The sequence below is a fragment of the Carya illinoinensis genome, chromosome 16 (genome assembly GCF_018687715.1).
Source record: "Carya illinoinensis cultivar Pawnee chromosome 16, C.illinoinensisPawnee_v1, whole genome shotgun sequence".
NCBI classification, from domain to species: Eukaryota; Viridiplantae; Streptophyta; class Magnoliopsida; order Fagales; family Juglandaceae; genus Carya; species Carya illinoinensis.
In genome coordinates, this window is record NC_056767.1 from 2,234,815 (window position 1) to 2,258,514 (window position 23,700).

Below are 23,700 nucleotides of genomic sequence, written 5' to 3' on the forward strand. Positions count from 1 at the left end.
TTGATCTTGTTATTTTGTGTGCATTGGTCTTGAATTGTTCTTGAGTTGTTCTTGAGAATTCATTGTGTTCTTCGATTATTCATTGCCATATTCTTCTATTTACCTCATTTGATCCATCCAAGTACTTAGTGCCGCCCACTATAGTATTTGTCATAGTCCCCCCTAATGCTCCATAAGGAAACTCATTCCTTATAGGAGTCTTAACTTCCTCCAATTCCAATCCCATAATTTAAGAAATTGATAATCCTCTTCAATTCCTTAAATCTCTCATCCCTTAATTTAAGGAATTAACAATCCTCTTCAATTCCTTAAATCTCTCATCCCTTAAATCTCTCAAGTCAACATTGACTTACCAAACTAGCTCCACCAAATCCTCAAGGATTCTTACCACTTAGGAATCCTTTTAAAATCCTAGCATCCATTCACCTTGGCGCCACCTAAGTCTCATTGGGTAATTTTGGCCACCCTAGTGCCTCATAGCCAAAAATCCTACTCTCACTCACTCACATCAACCATAGACCAATCAAATTAACACTACACTCAACGAACAAGTCAAGCTGTGTAACAGCCCGCTAGAAATTCAATTGTGAAATTTCTATTAACTTTAGGAACCTCGTGAAAACCCCATAAGTTTTCACGAATCCATTAATCGTATAGGTTTTTGTCTAACTACATAGTTAGTGTTATTATTTACTATGGTATCAGAAGTGTGTTTTTGATTATTGGAGATAGTTAGAAGTGTCAAAATGTATTATGGTTTGTGCCATTAGACTCGGAGGGTTATTTAAAGTCTTATGGCGCAATAACATTTTTTCATATTTTCGGACAAAACGTCTGTTCAAAACTGTAGATATTATTGGATAAAAAGAAATATCTTGAGATAATTTTCATGAATATTATTGGGTAAAAATATTTTGAGTTGATTTTTATAGATATTATTAGATAAAAATATCTTAAGTTGATTTTTTGTAGATACTATTGGATAGAATATTATGAGATAATCTTTTATAGATATTTTGGGTAGGAGAAAACTACACTCAACTCTCAACTCCAGCCTCATCTCTTCCATATCTCATCCATAAGTATCTCCAGCCACCTCTCCCCACGAAATTATCTTCATTTACACTTTCCATTGAAAGAATATCAAATACTCTCTCTCGGACAACTTTTAGGAGGTCTTTTGCACACCAATTTCGAAGTTTTCGTAAGTGTTTTATCATAAAATCTCCTTCATATAAGTTATTCCTTTTTTAGTCTAGTTTACATGGATATCTTATTTGCCCCATTTGAAAATCATTTGGTCAGTCAAATATTGTGTAAACTATAGAAAGGTCATTCTGGGAGATAAACTGGAGAATATGTTATAGTTTAGAGTTTTTGGCCAAGCTAATGGATAGATATTGGTCCGAAATTTTTATGGAGTATTGTTAACATGTATATGTGACTATTGCTTGAGGAGTTTTTCATGATTAAAGGTTTTGATGAAAGATTTTCTTAGATTTAGAAACTTAGAAATTGGAAGAAGAAAAACAGTTTCTCTTTTGAGCAAGTTTAACTCTTTGGTGGTCTAAACTTATTCCAATGACTTTGATAATTTTATTGGAAGATCCTAAGCATCTTATATACATATTATATTATTATTTTGAAGATATTTGGTGTTAGTTTCAAAGATATGAAATTTTATGCAAAGAGATATTCAAATAAGCCAAATTGTGGATATTCTTGGCTAAATTTATGTTTTGGTTAATTTCTAACCATGTGATCTTGAATTAGAAGCTTATATATGTTTTAGGACATCTTTTTAAACCATGTGATGGTTTGGTTTGAAGATCATATATTTATAAGTCATAGATCAAGAGATTTATCAAAACTAGTTGAGGAAAAAGTTTCTGTTTTTGGACTAAGTGTAAAACCAAAAACTCCAAATGTTATTTTGTGATTTTGGTGACTTTAGTTTGATGATTTAAAGCATGATTGATGTTAGGATGATATTATGAATATGTTAGAAGTAATATTTGATTTTTGAAATTCTTGGAGATGTTTTGATTTAAGGTCAAAACTTGTGATTCAAGTGCTTGGATCTTTTTAAAAAAAAAGTTTGGTGTTAATTATTAGCCTTTTCTAAATGGATGTTTTAAGTATGATTTTGAACTTATGATTGGAGGATGTTTGTTGCAAAATTTTGGTTTAAGCATGAGTTTTGAAGTTAGAAGGAATTGCAACAAAAATCAAGGAAAATGGCCTATGGATGTTTCGGCCATAGTGTGTTCTTCATAGTTGTGTTTTGTTTTAAATTTTTCTGAGTTGATATTTAAGTTTAGGACAAAATTTACATGAGGAATGTAAATTTTGGAAACTCTTGGAGTTAGTATGCAAAATCCTTAAGTTATGGGTAAAACGGTCATTTTCCCACATGTAGAGAGTAAAATGAAAATTTTACTCTTTAAGTTAGTATTTTCCATATTTCAAATTATTAGTGATTTAGTTCTAACTTTTAGAATCACTAATTACAGTTCCTCGTGGTCGCACTTGAAATTTTATAAGAAACGCGGAGATCGAGGTAAGTTAGCTTTTAACTTACTAGCAGTCTACTGTGTATGTGTGCTAAGTAAAGGAACTACAGTGTATGTATGTATATTATCATATATGTTATGCCATGCCAAGTTATCACGTAATTGTCTATTATACAGAATTTATTCTGTCATTAATTTTTATCTGTTACATAATATATTCTGTCATATATTGCTGTACATTACAAGTACATCATGCTAAGTATGCCATCTATTACATGTATGTCAAGTCATGTAATATTCACTGTTGCAAGTATGTCATGTTAAATATGTTGTCTATTATATGTTATGCCATGTTACAAAATATTTCTATCTCAAGTTGGTCACGTATTTCAAGTTATGTTCAAGTCACGTTATGTTACGTCAGGGCTTCAGTTCTTTCGTATTCCAGTCACATTTCATCTTGATTACTTATGTATGGGGTCACAGCAATTGTGATGCATACACTACGTGAGACACATCAATTGTGACACGTAGAATACATTGGACCACAACAACTGTGGAGTGTGTATTTAAGCAGTTAAAGAATAAGTTTCCGTAGAATACATGGGGCCACAACAACTGTGGAGTATGTATTTACACGTAGAATACATGGGGCCACAACAACTGTGGAGTATGTATGTTTCATGTTAAGTCAAGTTTGTATAGAATACATGAGGCCACAACAACTGTGGAGTATGTATTTACACGTAGAATACATGGGGCCACAACTACTGTGGAGTATGTATTTTTCATGTTAAGTCAAGTTTGTATAGAATACATGGGGCCACAACAACTGTTAAGTATGTATTTACACGTAGAATACATGGGGCCACAACAACTGTGGAGTATGTATTTTTCATATTAAGTCAAGTTTCAGAACAAGTTCATGATAAGTCAAGTTTCATATCACGTTCATGTTAAGTCAAGTTTCAGAACAAGTTCATGATAAGTTAAGTTTCATATCATGTTCATGTTAATTCAAGTTTCAGAGTAAGTCCATGCTAAGTCAAGTTTCAAATCAAGTTCATGTCAAGTCAAGTTCAGTTCATGTTTCAATTTAAGTTATGTCAATTATGCTATGTTGTACACTAAGTTATACTTTAATTACTTATGAATTTGATTATGCATTTATGTGTTTACTGTCATCCATGCATCATTAGCTTGTGTGGAAGTTTTTTGTTAACTTACTGAGATTTGTAATCAAATCTCACTTTGGTAGTCCCAACTACCATTCCCCCCAAATGGTAGATCTTGTTACAGGACCTGAAGGAGAATCAGGAGCTGATCAACTAGACAGTTGACTAAGCGACAGTGCGACATCAATGTTAATATAGTAATTAACGTAAATTACTACTTGTACGATTGAGTTACATCTCTAGTACTTTTTGGATCATAACCATTTTGGACTAGTGTTGTGATCTTAGTTGTTCAATGGGTTTTTATATATGAAGTATGTTTTAAGCATTTGGGATATTTTCAATTTGGTGCATAGTATTGCTAAAAAAAAAATTTTATCCGCTGCGTTAGATGCATGTTAGGAACATTGCATCTTATATGTCATGAACGGGGGCAGGTAACCTTGTGTTGCATGTCTCGAAGCTTCAAATGTCCATCCAATCCCAAACGGAATTTGAGGGCATCACAAGCTGTCCATAGAGAATTGCGAATCCTAAACACTTAGCCTCCCTAATCCCATCACCATCTCCACCATTCCACATCCCAAACACCTATCCATTGTTGAAAGCCAAGCAAGTTGGCAAGATCACTCGGTCACCAACATCACCAAGTCGAGTTCGTAGACTTACTATTTAAGGACAAAACCGAGGTCCCTAACAATCCTCCACATAACGTCATCCACGATCCAGGACAAGCTTATATCCCGCCATGACCATCTGCTCATCATGACCAAACCCCACCTCAGCGTGAGGTACTAGGACAATAATCATGGCCGCCTAGAAACTGATGACCTGCCAATCTAGACAGAGCACTCCAAGTCCAACCACTAAAATGCTAACATGGCCCACAACATCATTCTTTCTCCCTCTCTCCAAATGGTATTTCACTCGCTTTCTTTCCATTTTTTTTCCTGGCTTTCTTTCCCCTCTTGATCCATGGAAATTGGATATTTTTTTATCTTTTTATTTTTCTGAGCTCTATTAAGTTATAACTAGTGTATTCTTTTTAGACCCGACCTGAATATTTCGGGTTAGGTCGTTTTGGCCCTGGTGTGCAGTCGGGTAAGGCCCAAAACCAGCATGGGTTGGTCGGTGTGTAGACCTAAGTTCAAGAATTTAGAGAAATTTCTTAGATTTTTACTTAAGTAGTGAGTTACACCTTTTTGAAACCTACATTTCTTGATTAGAATAATATTATATACAATCACTTTTACATATTCCTTAAGCACTTTACTAATATAATTGACTACATTAATTATTTTTTAATACGCAGCCAATCACATCACTGAAGTGTGCAAAAGAATACGTAAAAGTGACTGCACATGAAATTTTTTTCTTGATTGAGATGTGAGTTCTGTCTTTTTGGGCTATGCATGCACTCATTGTCCTACTTTCATCCTACTAAGTATGATATGACACATTTACTATTATTGAATAATCATTTATTGCATATTCTTTTATCCTCTAATGGTGATAAATAAACTACATCTTATTTAATAGAATGAAAATAAGATGAGAGTATGGTATATAATATTATTTTGAGAAATGCTACACAACCTCCCAACATACCACACTCCACTTTTTTTTAATTTTTTAATATTTTTTTAATATTTTTTTTTAAATTTATTCTTTTTAAATTAATTTAATTCTTTTATTCATTATTTATATATTAAATATTTAATAAAAAATAAAATAATAAAAATTAAAAAAAAAAATGTGAAGTGTGGAGTGTTGGAAAATTGTGAAGATTTTTTCTTTTAAAAATTTAAGAATCGATACAGACCTAGTCATGACAGAAATTGAAACTATTTCTCTTATATTTGTCAGATTTGAATTTCTGGTTTATCATTAGGAACCATATAAGTTGAAACTTGAGAACCGATTCCTCCAATACTTTATGGCTTTTAAGATTAAAATTTTATGTTGTATTAATTTTATATTAAAATTTATATATTATACCAATTATTATATTAAAAATTATAATATTAATATAAAAACATTTTCTATATAATATATAAATTCAATATAAATATAAATATTATATATATATATTAGTCCTTTCTATGAAAATCGATACCATAATGAGTGCAATGGCTATTCTAAATTCGAGTTGAGACCAAACAAGATGCTCCATATTATATAGTACAACATGCAAGGTCTCTACAACTCAAATCCATCATTCTTGAGGGAGATGCATTGCTGGTCACAACAGCAACCCAACAACATTATCACAATCCTTTGATGAATGGAGTGTTTGGAAAATTCATTTATCATAAAATTATCAACCAATTGATGGTAATGATATCATTTAGGCCCTGTTTGAATCCAACAAGTATTTCATCTACATTTCATCTCATCATTATAATTTTTTCAAATTTTCATATATAATATAATAAATAATTTAATTTTTTATTTAATTTTCATCTTAACTCATCTCATCCAATCCAAAAGACATCCTAATCCTCTCAGAACACAAACAAATACAAGTACATTGGATGTCTTTCACCCAAATAATTGGACAATTTTTCTTTCAACTGGTGAAATCAAAAGATCCAATTATGTCAAGCCCCTCTTCTCAAGCTAGGTATGAGAAATAAAGAGCTCAGACTCAACATGAAATAATTATGCAGAAATAGGTTAACAGTAATATCAAACAGGGGAACCATCAGAAACCAAAGATCATCCTCACAAAGAGTATAGGTCCGCATCATGGCTTAGGTCTTCTATCTGATTAAGAAGAAGACCCCATCATGTGATTCCTCCTTTTTTTTTTCCCTTTAATCTAAGTTTCAATGAATTTTGTAAAATCATACAGAAATTTCTAAACAATAAAGCAGAGAGATTTAAACAATAAATGATTGCAGAAAAAAGAGAGAGAAATAAAGGAAGCGAATCAACTAAGAAAGATATATGCAAAGAAAGGAACTCAGAGAATATTATGGGTATGAGAAAATTTATCAGCACAGATCGATTTAAAAATCGTCAGAGTGGTGCATGACTTTCTCTGGTACTCATCACCGTCCCTCTCCGGAAATTATAATCCTTCATGGAAATTCATTGCCCCAAAAAACCTAACATTTCCAAAAACTATGGACATATATAAGAGAGATAGCTAGAGAGACACAGCGACACTAGAAGAAGAAGATTGGTATCGGCGTAGGGTTTTATCGAACAGCTATATTTATATATATAGACGGAGAGAAGGGGAGAGACGACAAGACCAAAACCCTAATTCCCTTTTTAAAAAGTGTGATGCCATTTTAACCCTCTTATTCTTGTCTATATTACATTGAAAAATTCACCATCATTTCTACACTATACACATATTTTTATTATTTTATCTTTTTTTTTTTTTTTCCTCTTAACATATGTGTGGTGTAAAAATAATGTACTAAAAATTGATTTTTCGTATCTTATATTTAACTATTTTTTTAAAAATAAATATACGAAATTTACATATTTTAAAACTGTAAATATAATTTCTCTCTATCGAAAAGACATGAAACACACCTCGACTTAAGAGATTTTTTTTAAGGATAATAACATATTTATTTATTTATTATAATGAAGTTACTGGTAATATATTATGATGTCATGAGAGTCAAAGACTTAACCAAATTACAAATAGTAGTTATAAGACTTTTAAATCAATGGTATGCTTTTAACAATTAGTATTAACCATATCACGAGTTCAAACGAAGGGACAACCTATAGATTAGGAAAAAGACCACCACCAAGTCAATGTACCGAATTCAGAAGCATATTGAAATGTTATAATTCTAAAAGTTAAAGGGATTAACCAACTTAGCATTTAACATTCTTATAACATTCTTAAAACTTTTGGGTCGATGGTTGGATTTTTATCATAATATAGAAGAATATTTTGTTTACAATCTGAAATGAACACCTTCCACCCCGTTAATAACAAGATGATTTTTAAAAAACTTGGAAATTTTGAACATAAAATTCTTTAAACTTACATTATGTTTGTTGCATCAGGAGTGTGCGCTTTGTACCAACTTTCAAACAAAAGTTTTGAACATAAATCTTGCATTTTCTCCCAGGGCGATTCATTTCATTGTTAAAGAGTTCGGATATAACAGTAACATTGGTGTGATGGAATAACTATTGGCCAATTGGCCATCATTTTTTGGGTCTCTCAATCGACCCTTTCCCAATTAGCAACTCTCTTACCCCCCACAGCCACCAACTCTTCCGCGACGGCAATGAAAAGCAACGGCAATGAAAATTCACGCTGCACCAAGTGGTGCAATATGAATTTGAATTGTGCGTATTTACATGGTATATATGTTGTGAACATTATCTGCCAGTTTTAGTTCGAGATGCTGAGGCTTTGGACAGGTGATGCTGTCTTTTCCCAGTGGACAAACCACTGTCACTGACACTACCTCCGACAAGACTATCGTCGACTTCAGAAAATTCCCTCGTCCATGAATTCAACGGGATGAGATAACTATCATCCTTGATGCTCCTCCTCTGCTCCTCATGGCGTTTCACATTTTCAGATATCTGTTGGAAGGTTTCATTTATTTTTGCAATTCCCCTTTCAACTGGTTCTACAACATGTGACACGGTGTACTTCATGTCATCAACAATCTGAAAGAGAAAATTCGTCAGCAAAGGAGGAAAAAATAAGGCTAAGGAAATTCAAGAACTAAAATGAAAGGAAAGGCTTGGTATCCCACAATTTCACCACTTCCAAGGACTACATCACGGACACTCTGAGGGAAATTCAAACGTTTTTCTCGCTCATCATGCCGAGCCAGGCGTATTCTAGTAGATCTTTCGCAGTCACGAACCTCCTCTGGATCAGGAGGTGCTCCTAATGAGGCATAGTCTGCCATCACAGCTACGTTGCGAACACATCGTTCTCCTCGTTTGTAAGGTACTGCTGGGAAGACATGCAAGTGCACCACAGCAGCAACACCCATCTATTTGGCAAGCTTAAAATTAGAAGCCGTGCAAGTGTAGACTCTTGATCATCCACGAAATTAAATACAGGTTTTGTCTTGATATGACTAACAATCAAATACTCTAACAACCAAAAACATTGCGCTTCATAAATTACTTCACAAACACAAATTGTTTAACAAAACCTGTATGGTTTTTCAGCATTTAGAAGCCACAAAGGCACACTCAATGCCTGTTCAATGCTGTAGGATTCAAGCGGTATAGCATCAAGTTTTTTTTATTTATCAGTATTTTAGAAGAAAATAAGAATGTCAAAATCCGACCATGTAACAAACCACAACCAACTAAACAAAATATAACAATAAATCATCTTTATCAGTGGTCTATTATCAAAAAGAGACAAAATAAGTGAAAAAAATTAACCTAAAGCACTAATTAAGCTAAAATTAAATCACAAAATCTGGAAAAAAGGTAGTTTGCACACCACTTTCAAACTATAATTCACTCGCACTAATGACCACAAAACCTTTTCCACCCATATTATCAAAACATCAAAAGAGGTCAATTTTGAAAGGAAAAAAAATCTCAAAATTAAATATCATCTAAAAAGCTATTCTAAAGTCAAAAGAAGTTTGAAAGTAAACATGTTTGTCAGGAAATGAAAAGTAATCATAGACATGTATTTCCCATTCATACCTCTATACAGATGATGTAGTCTTGAATACGTGTTTGCAGCTCCTGAGCCAAAGATCCTTTCAAAAATCCCATGGAGAAAAGAAATGCAACGGCAATGCCTTGCCACCATGTCAGGAATACAATAGATTTGAAAGTCAAAAACTTTGCCAGAGGTTTAATTGGTTCCAATTTATCCTTTATAACGGTATAGAACTGTACAAGGCAATATAGAGCCCATGTCTGACTGAAATTAAGAACAACAGCCAAGTATGGATAGCTGCAAACAAACGAGAGACATTGAGATATTGCAACAACGGTAGAGAAACTTAACAAATCGCAGAGCAAATGTAATCTCAGCTTGACTTTGCCTTTAGTAAACACAAGCATGCACATATATTTCTCAATCGTGCACTTATAAACAGTCGTGTTAACATGTTTGTGTATGGTGGGAGGATGCCTGGAAAGTGCATTTATAGATGTGAGCATTTATGTGCCACTGTGAGTGAGTATGCGTTTGTGCATGTCTGTCATTATAAATTCACAAGCTGATTAAAACCTTCTGAATTTTGGTGAGAATGTATTACCCGTAATTCCACTCAAACTTCCCTTCCCCATAAACCCCAAAAGCTTCTAGAATCATTGCTAGCAGCGCACAGATCATCTTCAGTATCATCTGGAAATAATATTTAGGTAAGTATCAAAAAGGGACTGTGAAAAAAAAAAAAAAAAGAACATTGTAATAATCTTCAATTAAAAGGTGCACACATACATATTGAACAATGCCAATTTTCACAGCATTATAGAAGTCAGGACCAAGATACCAATCTCTCAGGACAAAATTTAGCGGAAAAGGATGTTCTACAACTCCATAAGTATAAGCTTCTTTCAAAAGAGGTGTGCTGGAATCGAGTAGCCTCTGGCTTTCCATGAACTCAATTGTCCTTTCTTCACCACCTACAAGCAGCAATTTTTTTGTCAAATAAATGAAAATAATATCAAAATTCTAAGGTCAATAATATTACATTGTTATCAGGAACTTCATAATTTCAATTGTCCAACCTATCAATTACTTGTGGAAAGGGTAAGGCTTTGGTGGACATCATATCAAGTTTTTGGTAGTCCCTCTCACATACTTGCAAGTAAACTAAAAGCTTTAAAGACTGACTTAAAGCTTTGGAATTCTCATACCTTCGGAGACTTGGGGGAACAAAAGAAAACCATGCTGGAGGAACTACAGAGTATAGAGAGGTTCATGGAAGTTAAGAGTTCTTACCCCAGAGGAGATTTCGCGCAAGACAGAGTTGAACTCAGAAATAGAGAAAGTATTATCTCTGGAAGAAATTTCTTGGCATCAGAAGTCAAGAGCATTGTGGCTGAAAGAATGGGACCGAAGCACAAAATTTTTCCATAGAGTGGCCAACTCTCATAGGAGAAACAACACTATTGAGATGCTGTAGATTAATGATAGTGAATGTACGGAGGCTCCAGTGATTAAGGAACATGTGGTAAGTTTCTATGAACAACTTTTTACAGAAAAAGAGAGATGGAGGCCAAATTTGGATGGACTCAGTTTTGATTCTATTGAGCCACAAACTACGTCATGGTTGGAAAGAGCTTTTGAGGAAAATGAGATAATTGAAGTAATCAGAAGAATGGCAAAAGATAAAGCACCAGGACCAGATGGTTTCTCAATAGGATTCTTTCAAACTTGCTGGGAGGTTGTGAAAGAGGATATTATGAATGTGTTCCAAGAATTATATGTGGGAGGAAAATTCCAGAAAAGTTTGAATGCTACTTTCATTGCCTTAATCCCGAAGAAGATAGGGGCATCGGAGATGAAAGACTTTAGACCTATTAGCCTCATAAATGGGGTTTACAAAATCATCTCAAAGGTGCTTGCAAACAGGTTAGGGGTGACCTTGGCTAAAATAATCTCAAAACCACAAAATGCTTTTGTAAGGGGCCGTCAAATTCTAGATTCTGTCTTAATAGCCAATGAATGCCTGGATAGTAGATTAAAACCTGGATGTGCAGGGATCATTTGCAAGTTAGATATGGAGAAGGCATATGACCATGTAAATTGGGATTTCCTCCTTTATTTATTGAAGAGATGTGGTTTTGGAGAGAAATGGTGTATGTGGATCAGATGGTGTATCTCAACGGCCAGATTTTCAGTTCTGATCAATGGCAACCCAGAAGGTTTCTTTAATAGTTCCCGGGGGTTAAGACAGGGAGATCCGTTGTCACCACTTCTCTTTGTTATCATCATGGAAGCACTGAGCAGGATGTTAACGGCCCTAGTTAACAATGGTCTTATGGCAGGTTTTTCACTGGGGGATTTAAATAGGGGCACTGTTTCAATTTCACACTTGCTTTTCGCCGATGATACTTTAATTTTCTGCGAGGCAGAGCAGGACCAACTTAGTTCTCTGAAGGCGCTCCTTCTGTGCTTTGAGGCAGTATCAGGGCTGAGAGTGAACTTTGATAAGTCAGAGATGGTACCGGTTGGTAGTTTAAGTAATACTCGGCAGTTAGTTGGCATACTTGGGTGCAAAGTGGCTTCTTTTCCTATGACTTATCTGGGCTTACCGTTAGGGGCTGCTTCAAGAGCCTTAACGATTTGGGACACAGTTATTGAGAAGATAGAACGAAGATTGGCAGGATGGAAAAGATTATATTTGTCAAAAGGAGGGAGAGTGACCCTTATCAAAAGCACTCTTTCTAACTTACCAACTTATTTTTTATCTCTATTTCCTATCCCAGCAGGTGTGGCGGCGCGGCTTGAAAAACTATATCGAGACTTTCTATGGAGTGGGATGGGGGAAGAATTTAAGTTCCATCTAGTCGGTTGGGACAAGGTGTAACACCCCGTTCCCGTAGGATAGAGACGTTACTAACAAACATAATAAAATGCCCGGTAAAAAGACTCATTACTCTGAAATACCTTATTTATTGAAAGAAACTTAACTGAAAGGATATAAATAGTCTTGAAACTTGAAACTGAATAAAGCAAAACATGAGCTAATCTTAAACAAGACTAATAATTGAAATGACATAAAAGAAACTTAATCCTTGTGTAAAAGACACTTATTCATCTCTAAGTCCTTATACTAAATCTACTCCTGGCCATCCAGCTCTGCATCATCATAATCACCATCTGTGGCAATCAACATAGAAGAAAACAAAAAGACAAACAACAAAAATGAGTCGAATACTCAGTAAATAATACATCATACCGTAAAATACTATCTAACTTAGCATAAATTTGGTTTTTAAAGCCTTATCATAACTTTCATATAACATTCATGGATTAACATGGGTGGAAACACTCATAATCATGGCAAACCTGAAGCGTGAATGCATGAGTAACTTGTTTATCTTGAATTGTACTTATTTCATGGTGAACCACGCTTGAGTCCATGGCACCACATAACTTGTCATGTAGTGAAACACGCTTGAGTTCGTGTTTCACTTAACTTGCATAACATGAAGTGAAATACGCTTGAGTCCGTATTTCACTTATCCTGCTTGACGTGGAGTGAAACACGCTTGGGTCCGTGTTTCACTTATCTTGCTTGACATGGAGTGAAACACGCTTGAGTCCGTGTTTCACTTATCTTGCTTGACATGGAGTGAAACACGCTTGGGTCTGTGTTTCACTTATCTTATTTGACATGAAGTGAAACATGCTTGGGTCCATGTTCACTTAACTTGCATGACATGGAGTGAAACACGCTTGAGTCCGTGTTTCACTTAACTTGTGGTAACCACGCTTGAGTCCGTGGTACCGTCTTAGCATAACTGTGGTAAACACGCTTGGATCCGTGTTACCTTAAAATGTTTATCTTTCTTGATGCATGATAATTTTCTTGGACTTCTTAGACTTTTCTAGCATGGCATATTCTTGTACATGGCATGGCATAACATGATATATTCTTGTACATGGTATAGTATAGCATGACATGGCCTAACATGATTTGATCATTTTATGACATTTCATGGCATGCATGATCTGAGAACTAATGAACATGTCATACATGATTAGGCCATTTATTACATGGCATGCTTGACTTAAGTTATTGCATGAACAATACATGGCATATATGGTCTAAGTACTACATGAATGAAGCATGCATGATCTGGCTATTTTAATTCATAGAATACCTATATTAAATTATTATATGATCATATCATGATTTCCATGTGATTTTTGTAACATTCAATCCATCAATCAACAATCCATAAAAGCATAACATATATATAGGCTTACTTTCATGTAAATCATCGTAATTCATAGAAGTTCGTGAAAGCAATCTAACCTTGACTTGGCTCTTAGCGCAACGTAGATAACCCTCAAAACCATATCATATTATCATACCCAATTATAATATTTACATTACGTGTACATTTATATGATCATACTATTTACCTCTTAGCGCTGCTTCAGAAATCTCATGTCGTAGCTCGTGACCTATACGAGGCACTAGACGTTACTAATCTTTCTAGAAAACGTGTCGTAGCAATCTAATTACTTAAAATCTTACCATAGAGATAATTTAATAAATAAGTAATTAATAAAAAGAATAAATATAATCATAACATAACTAAATAATTTCTAACTGACTTAACCTAAATTCTAGGTTCGTATGTTACACAAGGTGTGTAGACCAATTCATTCAAGTGGACTAGGGATAAAGAACTTGAGATTGTTTAATCAAGCTCTCTTGGGAAAATGGTTATGGAGATACAATGTGGAACCGGACGCTCTTTGGAAACTAGTAGTTGATTGTAAATATGGTCGGTCTTGGGGAGGTTGGTGTACTAGAGAGGGCAATGGGCCAATCGGTGTGGAGATTTGGAGGCATATAAGACGAGGATGGAGGGCTTTTGCTAACCGTACTAGTTTGGTGGTGGGGGAAGGAACGCGTATAAAATTTTGGAAGGATGTTTGGTGTGGGGAGGTGGCACTAAAGGATTCCTTTCCTTTAGCTTTTCGAGTGGCAAGTGACCAAGAAGCAGCGGTGGCGGATCTCATGACCCTCTCAGGAGATGAAGTTCAATGGAATGTGACCTTCACTAGAGCAGTGCAAGATTGGGAAATAGACAATTTTGAGGCCTTTTTTCGTTTGCTATACTCCAAGAAACCGAATGGACTGCAAGTCGACAAATTGTGGTGGATACCAGCGGGTAAGGGTATTTTTTCAGTTCGCTCATTTTATAAGGCCCTTACAGCTTCACCGAATCCTCAATTCCCATGGAAAAGACTCTGGAGGAATAAGGCGCCTCCTAAAGTACTGTTTTTCACATGGACAGCAGCCCTGGGTAAAATTTTGACCACTGATAACTTGAGGAAGCGAAGGATAATCATTTTAGATTGGTGTTGTATGTGTAAGAAAGCCAGTGAGACAGTGGACCATCTCTTATTACACTGTGAGACAGCCAGGTCTCTGTGGTGCGAAATTTTCAGTCGTGTAGGGTTAAGTTGGGTGATGCTGGCTTCAGTGGTTGGGCTTTTGGCGAGTTGGGTGATGCCGGGAGGTACTTCACAAATCAAAACTATTTGGAAGATGGTCCCTATCTGCATTATGTGATGCTTATGGCGAGAGCGTAACGAGAGGACCTTCAAAGAGAAGGAGCGCACACTAGGGGAGCTGCGTCTGTTTTTTTTCAGTACTTTGTTTCAATGGGCCATTGCCATAGATTTTTTTTTTTTTTTGATAAGTAAACGATAGTATTAATAAGAATAGGCATAGCCCAAGTACACAAGGAGGTATACAAGAGATAACACCTATCTAGTTCGCTAAGTAGGACAAAAGGAAATCATGTACATTTAGGCCATTGAAATCTATTGCAATGGCCCATTGAAACAAAGTACTGAAAAAAAGCAGACTCAGCTCCCCTAGTGTGCGCTCCTTCTCTTCGAAGGTCCTCTCGTTACGCTCTCGCCATAAGCACCACATAATGCAGATAGGGACCATCTTCCAAATATCTTTGATTTGTGAAGTACCTCCCGGCATCACCCAACTCGCCAAAAGCCCAACCACTGAAGCCGGCATCACCCAACTTAACCCTACACGACTGAAAATTTCGCACCACAGAGACCTGGCTGTCTCACAGTGTAATAAGAGATGGTCCACTGTCTCACCGGCTTTCTTACACATACAACACCAATCTAAAATGATTATCCTTCGCTTCCTCAAGTTATCAGTGGTCAAAATTTTACCCAGGGCTGCTGTCCATGTGAAAAACAGTGCTTTAGGAGGCGCCTTGTTCCTCCACAGTCTTTTCCATGGGAATTGAGGATTCGGTGAAGCTGTAAGGGCCTTATAAAATGAGCGAACTGAAAAAATACCCTTACCCGCTGGTATCCACCACAATTTGTCGACTTGCAGTCCATTCGGTTTCTTGGAGTATAGCAAACGAAAAAAGGCCTCAAAATTGTCTATTTCCCAATCTTGCGCTGCTCTAGTAAAGGTCACATTCCATTGAACTTGATCTCCTGAGAGTGTCATGAGATCCACCACCGCTGCTTCTTGGTCACTTGCCACTCGAAAAGCTAAAGGAAAAGAATCCTTTAGTGCCACCTCCCCACACCAAACATCCTTCCAAAATTTTATACGCGTTCCTTCCCCCACCACCAAACTAGTACAGTTAGCAAAAGCCCTCCATCCTCGTCTTATATGCCTCCAAATCCCCACACCGATCGGCCCATTGCCCTCTCTAGTACACCAACCTCCCCAAGACCGACCATATTTACAATCAACTACTAGTTTCCAAAGAGCGTCCGGTTCCACATTGTATCTCCATAACCATTTTCCCAAGAGAGCTTGATTAAACAACCTCAAGTTCTTTATCCCTAGTCCACCTGAATGAATTGGTCTACACACCTTGTCCCAACCGACTAGATGGAACTTAAATTCTTCCCCCATCCCACCCCATAGAAAGTCTCGGTATAGTTTTTCAAGCCGCGCCGCCACACCTGCTGGGATAGGAAATAGAGATAAAAAATAAGTTGGTAAGTTAGAAAGAGTGCTTTTGATAAGGGTCACTCTCCCTCCTTTTGACAAATATAATCTTTTCCATCCTGCCAATCTTCGTTCTATCTTCTCAATAACTGTGTCCCAAATCGTTAAGGCTCTTGAAGCAGCCCCCAACGGTAAGCCCAGATAAGTCATTGGGAAAGAAGCCACTTTGCACCCAAGTATGCCCGCCAACTGCCGAGTATTACTTAAACTACCAACCGGTACCATCTCTGACTTATCAAAGTTCACTCTCAGCCCTGATACTGCCTCAAAGCACAGAAGGAGCGCCTTCAGAGAACTAAGTTGGTCCTGCTCTGCCTCGCAGAAAATTAAAGTATCATCGGCGAAAAGCAAGTGTGAAATTGAAACAGTGCCCCTATTTAAATCCCCCAGTGAAAAACCTGCCATAAGACCATTGTTAACTAGGGCCGTTAACATCCTGCTCAGTGCTTCCATGATGATAACAAAGAGAAGTGGTGACAACGGATCTCCCTGTCTTAGTCCCCGGGAACTATTAAAGAAACCTTCTGGGTTGCCATTGATCAGAACTGAAAATCTGGCCGTTGAGATACACCATCTGATCCACATACACCATTTCTCTCCAAAACCACATCTCTTCAATAAATAAAGGAGGAAATCCCAATTTACATGGTCATATGCCTTCTCCATATCTAACTTGCAGATGATCCCTGCACATCCAGATTTTATTCTACTATCCAGGCATTCATTGGCTATTAAGACAGAATCTAGAATTTGACGGCCCCTTACAAAAGCATTTTGTGGTTTTGAGATTATTTTAGCCAAGGTCACCCCTAACCTGTTTGCAAGCACCTTTGAGATGATTTTGTAAACCCCATTTATGAGGCTAATGGGTCTAAAGTCTTTCACCTCCGATGCCCCTGTCTTCTTCGGGATTAAGGCAATGAAAGTAGCATTCAAACTTTTCTGGAATTTTCCTCCCACATATAATTCTTGGAACACATTCATAATATCCTCTTTCACAACCTCCCAGCAAGTTTGAAAGAATCCTATTGAGAAACCATCTGGTCCTGGTGCTTTATCTTTTGCCATTCTTCTAATCACTTCAATTACCTCAGTTTCCTCAAAAGCTCTTTCCAACCATGACGCAGTTTGTGGCTCAATAGAATCAAAACTGAGTCCATCCAAATTTGGCCTCCATCTCTCCTTTTCTGTAAAAAGTTGTTCATAGAAACTTACCACATGTTCCTTAATCACTGGAGCCTCCGTACATTCACTATCATTAATCTGCAGCATCTCAATAGTGTTGTTTCTCCTATGAGAGTTGGCCACTCTATGGAAGAATTTTGTGCTTCGGTCCCCTTCTTTCAGACACAATGCTCTTGACTTCTGACGCCAAGAAATTTCTTCCAGAGATAATACTTTCTCTATTTCTGAGTTCAACTCTGCCTTGCGCGAAATCTCCTCTGGGGTAAGATCTCTAATTTCCATGAACCTCTCTATACTCTGTAGTTCCTCCAGCATGGTTTTCTTTTGTTCCCCCAAGTCTCCGAAGGTATGAGAATTCCAAAGCTTTAAGTCAGTCTTTAAAGCTTTTAGTTTACCTGCAAGTATGTGAGAGGGACTACCAAAAACTTGATATGATGTCCACCAAAGCCTTACCCTTTCCACAAAACCCTCACTCTTAAGCCACATATTTTCAAATTTGAAATAACGCCGACCGCCTTGAATGCCTCCTCCATCTAGTAAAATGGGGAAGTGATCGGACCCCACTCGTGGCAATCTCTTCTGGCACACCTCTGGAAACTTACTTTCCCACTCCGGCGAAATGAGGAAACGGTCTAAGCGAGACCACGTTTGGCTATTGGACCAGGTAAAAAGGCCTCCTGTAAGTGGAAGATCTATCAAGTTCAAGTCAAAAATGCAATCTGAGAACTCTGACATAGCTGAGCGAAGACGGTTATCTCCAGATCTTTCACTAGGGAATCTTATAATGTTGAAATCACCACCAATGCACCATGGGAGGTCCCACCAAGTGTGTAATCCAGCAAGTTCATCCCATAAATGTTTTCTGATATTATCAACATTTGGTCCATAGATACCTGCAAAAGCCCACATAAAGTTATCTTCCACCATCTTAAACGAACAAGCCACTGTGTAATCTCCTATATATTCCTCCATTTTTTCCATCACTCTTTTATCCCACATCACAAGAATACCGCCAGAGGCCCCATTTGAAGCCAAATACACCCAGTCTACATACGAACAGCTCCACACACTTCTCACAATTTTTCGGTTCACCAATTTCAGTTTTGTTTCTTGAAAACAAACGATGTCTGCCCTCCATTCCCGAAGCAAATATTTTATGCGCTGGCGCTTATTAAACTCATTTAGCCCACGCACATTCCAAGACAAAATTTTAGGCTTCATAAAGAAACCACGGTACCCTTCCCTTTAGATCTATTCCGACTTGAACTACCTTCATTTAAGGACCAATTAAGTCTCTTGAGTTCCCTCTGTTTCTTAGATCCCATCTTTTTATCAATCATGTGCCCCGCCTCAATAGCCGTAAGGAGTGCTAAAAATTGTTCTTCATATCCTACACACTTCAATCCCACCACATGTTGAATATCTTTTACCTTATTGAACACCCAAGTTGATGTATCAAAATCACCAGGTAACTCACAATTCAATGGGAATGGAGTTCTGTCCCCATTCTCAAATTCGTCATCCAACGAGTTGCAGCCTTCCCATTCAACCACAGAGTTCATTTTATTTATCTCTTGAGACTCTGGTACCACCGAGATGTCAGTATTCTCCGCTAAGATGCTTTGATGAAAGCTCACGCTGCTGTCTTCCACAAGCTCCATGTTCTGCTCAACTCCATTTTCCTCAATAAGATCCAAATGCTCCACCGTGACAGGTATCTCTTTCTGGTCAGCTTTGGTTTCCGTTGATGGAGTCGGCAACTTCTGTGTACAGATCTCGGGGAAAAACATGGACAGATGTTCTCGTACTACACAGACCTCCTCTCGTGGCGGTAATAATTGTTGCTCCATCATCACCGGCGTTTTCTGTTTCACCTTCAGAGATTCCACCGTCGCCGGAGTTACATGAACAATCCCCCCCGAAAAACGCGTCGGATCCAGTCCAGGAAGTTCTCCGGGGTCGACTACGGTGTTTTCCGATGTCTGTCCCTTCGCCGTCGACGTCTGTCCCTTCTCCGACGCCGTCTGTCCCTTCACCGTCGCCGTCTGTCCCTTCGCTGGCCCAGGTGGCCTCGAGTCCACCGCGTCCGTGACCTGCTCTCGGGGCCTCCAGAGCTTTGCGTTAGGCAAAGGCCATAGATTTCAATGGCCTAAATGTACATGATTTCCTTTTGTCCTACTTAGCGAACTAGATAGGTGTTATCTCTTGTATACCTCCTTGTGTACTTGGGCTATGCCTATTCTTATTAATACTATCGTTTACTTATCAAAAAAAAAAATTACTTATGTCACATCAAAGCATGCAAGCCAGCTTGCAACGACTATTAAAAGGAAGAAAAGAGATACAAAAACAAAACTCACCTCCATTAAAAACTGATTGTATCATCCATTATAACAGATTAAAGAAATGATGATTGTAATCGATAAAATAAATATATCTACACAGGCATGCACAATCAACATACCTAAGCAGGCTATCAGGTATCTCTCAAAGCAATACAATGCAAAAGCCTCATAGCAGTCCCGAATTACTTCACAGTTGAATGCAGCATCTGAATTCAAAAGCGACAAAAGCTGCACCCAGACAATTAGTCAACAAATGAAAGACTAAAACTACACAACGAGACAAACTGAATTTCTCATGCAATGCAGGCAAGCTAATGCCCAAAATTTAGATGGGTAATAGGCTTTTTGAGCATGTGAACAGTAAAGGTTGTCAAACTCTGTATCCTATCAAAAATCCATTGCTATATTTCTCAAATGCAGTAGCGTATATTGTTCATTAGAATTGATTTTATAATATGTGTTTAAGCTCTTATGCAAAAAGAGATACGAAAGGCAATCAGATGTCTCTCAAAGAAAGTTAACATAGAAGCTCCATAAGACTCCAGATATTTCACTTTCTTTTCAACCGAAGACTGATCTCAACTTCACCCCACGCATCACCACTTGAGCCAAAGCAAACAATAAAGTGAACAACATAAATGCAACATTCATGAGAAAGTTAAAAGTGACAAAAACAGAAGCACAAACACTTCCACAACGTGAAATTAGTTCTAAACATGCAAGAGCTGGCTATATGTTTTATTAGATGAACTGTTTCTGGGGAAATGTTGACAAGCAGATGCAAATAATTTAGGTTTGTCAGAACCGCTTGCCTTTGCTGACAATGTACTCCACTGTCCTCGGAACTCTATCCAATGGAATCCAATTTTATGAAGAACCAACCGTAATTAGAAAACCACTTTTATTGTAATGAAGTAATCATCCAATCAATAACAAACAATGAAAATCATCTTAACTTCATGATTTAAAAAAAACATCATCCAATAACAGGCATTACAACATTGATAATCCATAGAAAGTTAAAGAAAAACTACTAGGAAATTTAAGAAAAACCAGCAGACCATTGGGTAAAAAAGCAAAACAAAATGAAGGGGGAATAAACATTAAAAAAAAAGTAGCATCAGTCATACCGATTCTAGTGCATAGACAGGAACCATCAGAATGAGACCAATTAGAAACTTCTGCTCCTGAGATTTACAACCATTACAGCTATCATCAACTTTGGACGAACATGTCAAAAGAAATCAATAGTAATAATCTACGTGGAACTAGCCAAGCCAAAAAGATGATACAAGGTTAATTATACAGATAGAAGCAATATGAGAATAGCAGTATGGTACAGGGATTCTGTGAATACACCAAAAGAATAATAAAAAAAATATAGAAATAAAAGAACCTCTGGCTGGTTATAAGCAGCTAAATGCTCAAATATCAAATACATGGAGAGCACAACCGCAACAGCTACAAATATACTTGCGCTGAAAATTGGCCAGCTGGAGAATATTGTTGACTCGGCACCCAAGTTAAGCAACCACATTTTCCCTGATCCACCGGAGGACTCAACCAGTTTGAGAAGAAAAAACAGCGAATAGAAAACCCCTCTCCATCCCATTGAGTAGAACTATATAATAAAATCTACATGATGATCCGATAAACGCAACGTGCAGGTGACCTACTGGACTTCATGATCGTAGAGTTTCAACTTTAGGAGTATGTTCGAGCTGACACAATCGGTTTAGGTAGCTTTTTGTACTTCAATACTTTCCTCCTTTTTTTCTTCTTATCTCTGAAAAATACAACGCAATAAATCATCAAATTAAAAACTTCAAATCTCTTTTCTTTTTTTTTTTCCTCTTTTTTCTCTGCTACGAGACAAGCGGGCAAGGAAAGTTCTTCCCTAGAAACAAACCTATCATTCTCAGCGAACCCAAGTCCATCCCTCAAATCAAACAAAACCACATTCTCCAAAACAGGTCGAAATCCACCCCATGGACAAAAATAAAAGAAAACCCAAAACCCTAGAATATCGATAATAGAGCGACTATAACCCAATTACCGCTAATCGGAAACAAACCACAAAAAAATTACATATATTCTGTTTTTGAAGGAAAAAGTATGATCAAAAGTCAAAATAGGGTTAGGCTCGAACCTCTGCTTGAGAAGTTTCCTCTGGAGAATCTCAAAAGGTCACGATATTATTTTCCTGGAAAATCGAATTAGAACGAAGGGAAAGTAAACTGGATTTCGCTTCGGCAGTTGGGATCACTGCGCACGAAACTTTTTGTTCTCTCCGGTCGTACAAGGAATAAGGCTACTACCACGGTGAAAGCAAACATATTTTCCTCACAGCCAAAGCTCAACCGTGAGTTAAATAATAACGCGGCTCCCGAAGGCCATTTGCTGAGGTGTCTTTTGATGCGAAGCCTTTGGGCTTTGGGTAATCCGAATATCTGTGCTTTAACTTATTTGTCCACGGCAGCATGTTTACGGGGCAGAGACTTGGAACGAGATCTGGCTGTGGAATAGCGGACGGGGAAGATGTCCATGTCAAGCCTGGAATTTACCAGCCAGTTCCAACTAGAAGTAAAAGGCCTAACCTTACCTATCAGCCCAACGTAGACTTTTGAAATTTTATAACTAATAAATAAAGTTACGTATTAATTTATATATTAATATTAATTTATTTATATTTAAAATTTAAATTAATATTATTTTAAATAAAATTTATTTTTTAACTAATTATATTATATTAATATATATATTAATACGTAATTATACTTACAATTAGATTTTTTTAAACTTTTATAAAAATGAATAGTTTTAAGTCCCATGTTAGGCCTAGGTATAATAAATACTCACAACTCATTTGAATAATAAAAATGTTCCATCTCATTTCATTATTATAATTTTTTTAATTTTTATAGAAAATATAATAAACAATTTAACTTTTTTAAATTTTAAAATAATAATACTATTAAAAAATAATATTATAACAATATTTTATTTAATTTTTAACTTTAAAATAATTTCATCTCATCTCACTATCTAAACTATACCTCTGTTAGTTTAATTTTTTTTGTATATATTTTATTTACTTGGAGTATATAAATTTGGTCCTTCACTCTGCCAAAGTAAAAAGGCATTTAAAAAATTAAGAATCTCTTTTTTTTTATGATATGAGAAATTATATTTATAGTCTTAAGATGTGCAGATATAATACATTCTTTTAAAAAAATGAATAAATATAAAATTCACATGAATAAACTATTTTTTTAATAATAGATATGATTTTACTTTAAAGAGTATGCAGAACTTACACACCCAAAAATTATAACTAACATTACTCTTAACGCTATATTTATATATATATATATATATGTGTGTGTGTGTGTGTGTTATTATGTTAAATCATTATCACCCTTATCACTGTCGTTACTAACACTATGATCATTATTTTTAATATTAATTATTATCATATTTAGAAAATGTCATCACGGTTACAATGAATGGTAACTTAGACAGTTTAATAAGTAACTAATAGTCTAAGTTTTAGATATATGTTATTTGAAAATGATAAATGTACTACTATTTTACAATTCTATCTAAAATAAATGGTAGTTTTTTTAAAATGATAACTATGTTAAATTTGAATTAATTTTAATTTAATGACACAATTGCACTAGTTGATTGTAAAATGAATTATAAAAAAAAAACCCAATAATAAAAATTGTGAGTATATCATTAGTTATGACATTTATAGTACATGAAGAACTCATGATCCTTACAAATACACCACCAAAACAAGTGAATT

General features: G+C 36.2%; 1 protein-coding gene and 1 non-coding gene across 3 annotated transcripts; both read right to left on the minus strand.

The window, feature by feature from the left end:
• Window positions 1-6,649: 6,649 nt before the first annotated feature.
• Window positions 6,650-6,750, minus strand: LOC122299998. Its single transcript, XR_006239849.1, has one exon. It is a non-coding gene; the product is annotated as a small nucleolar RNA Z221/R21b (small nucleolar RNA).
• Window positions 6,751-7,760: 1,010 nt separating this feature from the next.
• On the minus strand, window positions 7,761-22,251 carry LOC122299071 (protein LAZ1 homolog 1). Of its 2 annotated transcripts, XM_043108986.1 has the most exons (10): window positions 22,039-22,251; window positions 21,566-21,675; window positions 21,286-21,431; window positions 21,020-21,076; window positions 20,009-20,117; window positions 10,104-10,288; window positions 9,919-10,007; window positions 9,356-9,611; window positions 8,434-8,679; window positions 7,761-8,344 (listed from the first exon to the last, which is right to left on the minus strand). In XM_043108986.1, the coding sequence occupies exons 2-10, from the start codon at window positions 21,573-21,575 to the stop codon at window positions 8,048-8,050; spliced, it is 1,395 nt and encodes a 464-aa protein (XP_042964920.1). In that variant the 5' UTR covers window positions 21,576-21,675; window positions 22,039-22,251; the 3' UTR covers window positions 7,761-8,047. The 2 variants fall into 2 exon arrangements, with proteins under 2 accessions (XP_042964920.1, XP_042964919.1); XM_043108985.1 differs by having other exon boundaries at window positions 21,286-21,675.
• Between the last annotated feature and the right edge of the window lie 1,449 nt (window positions 22,252-23,700).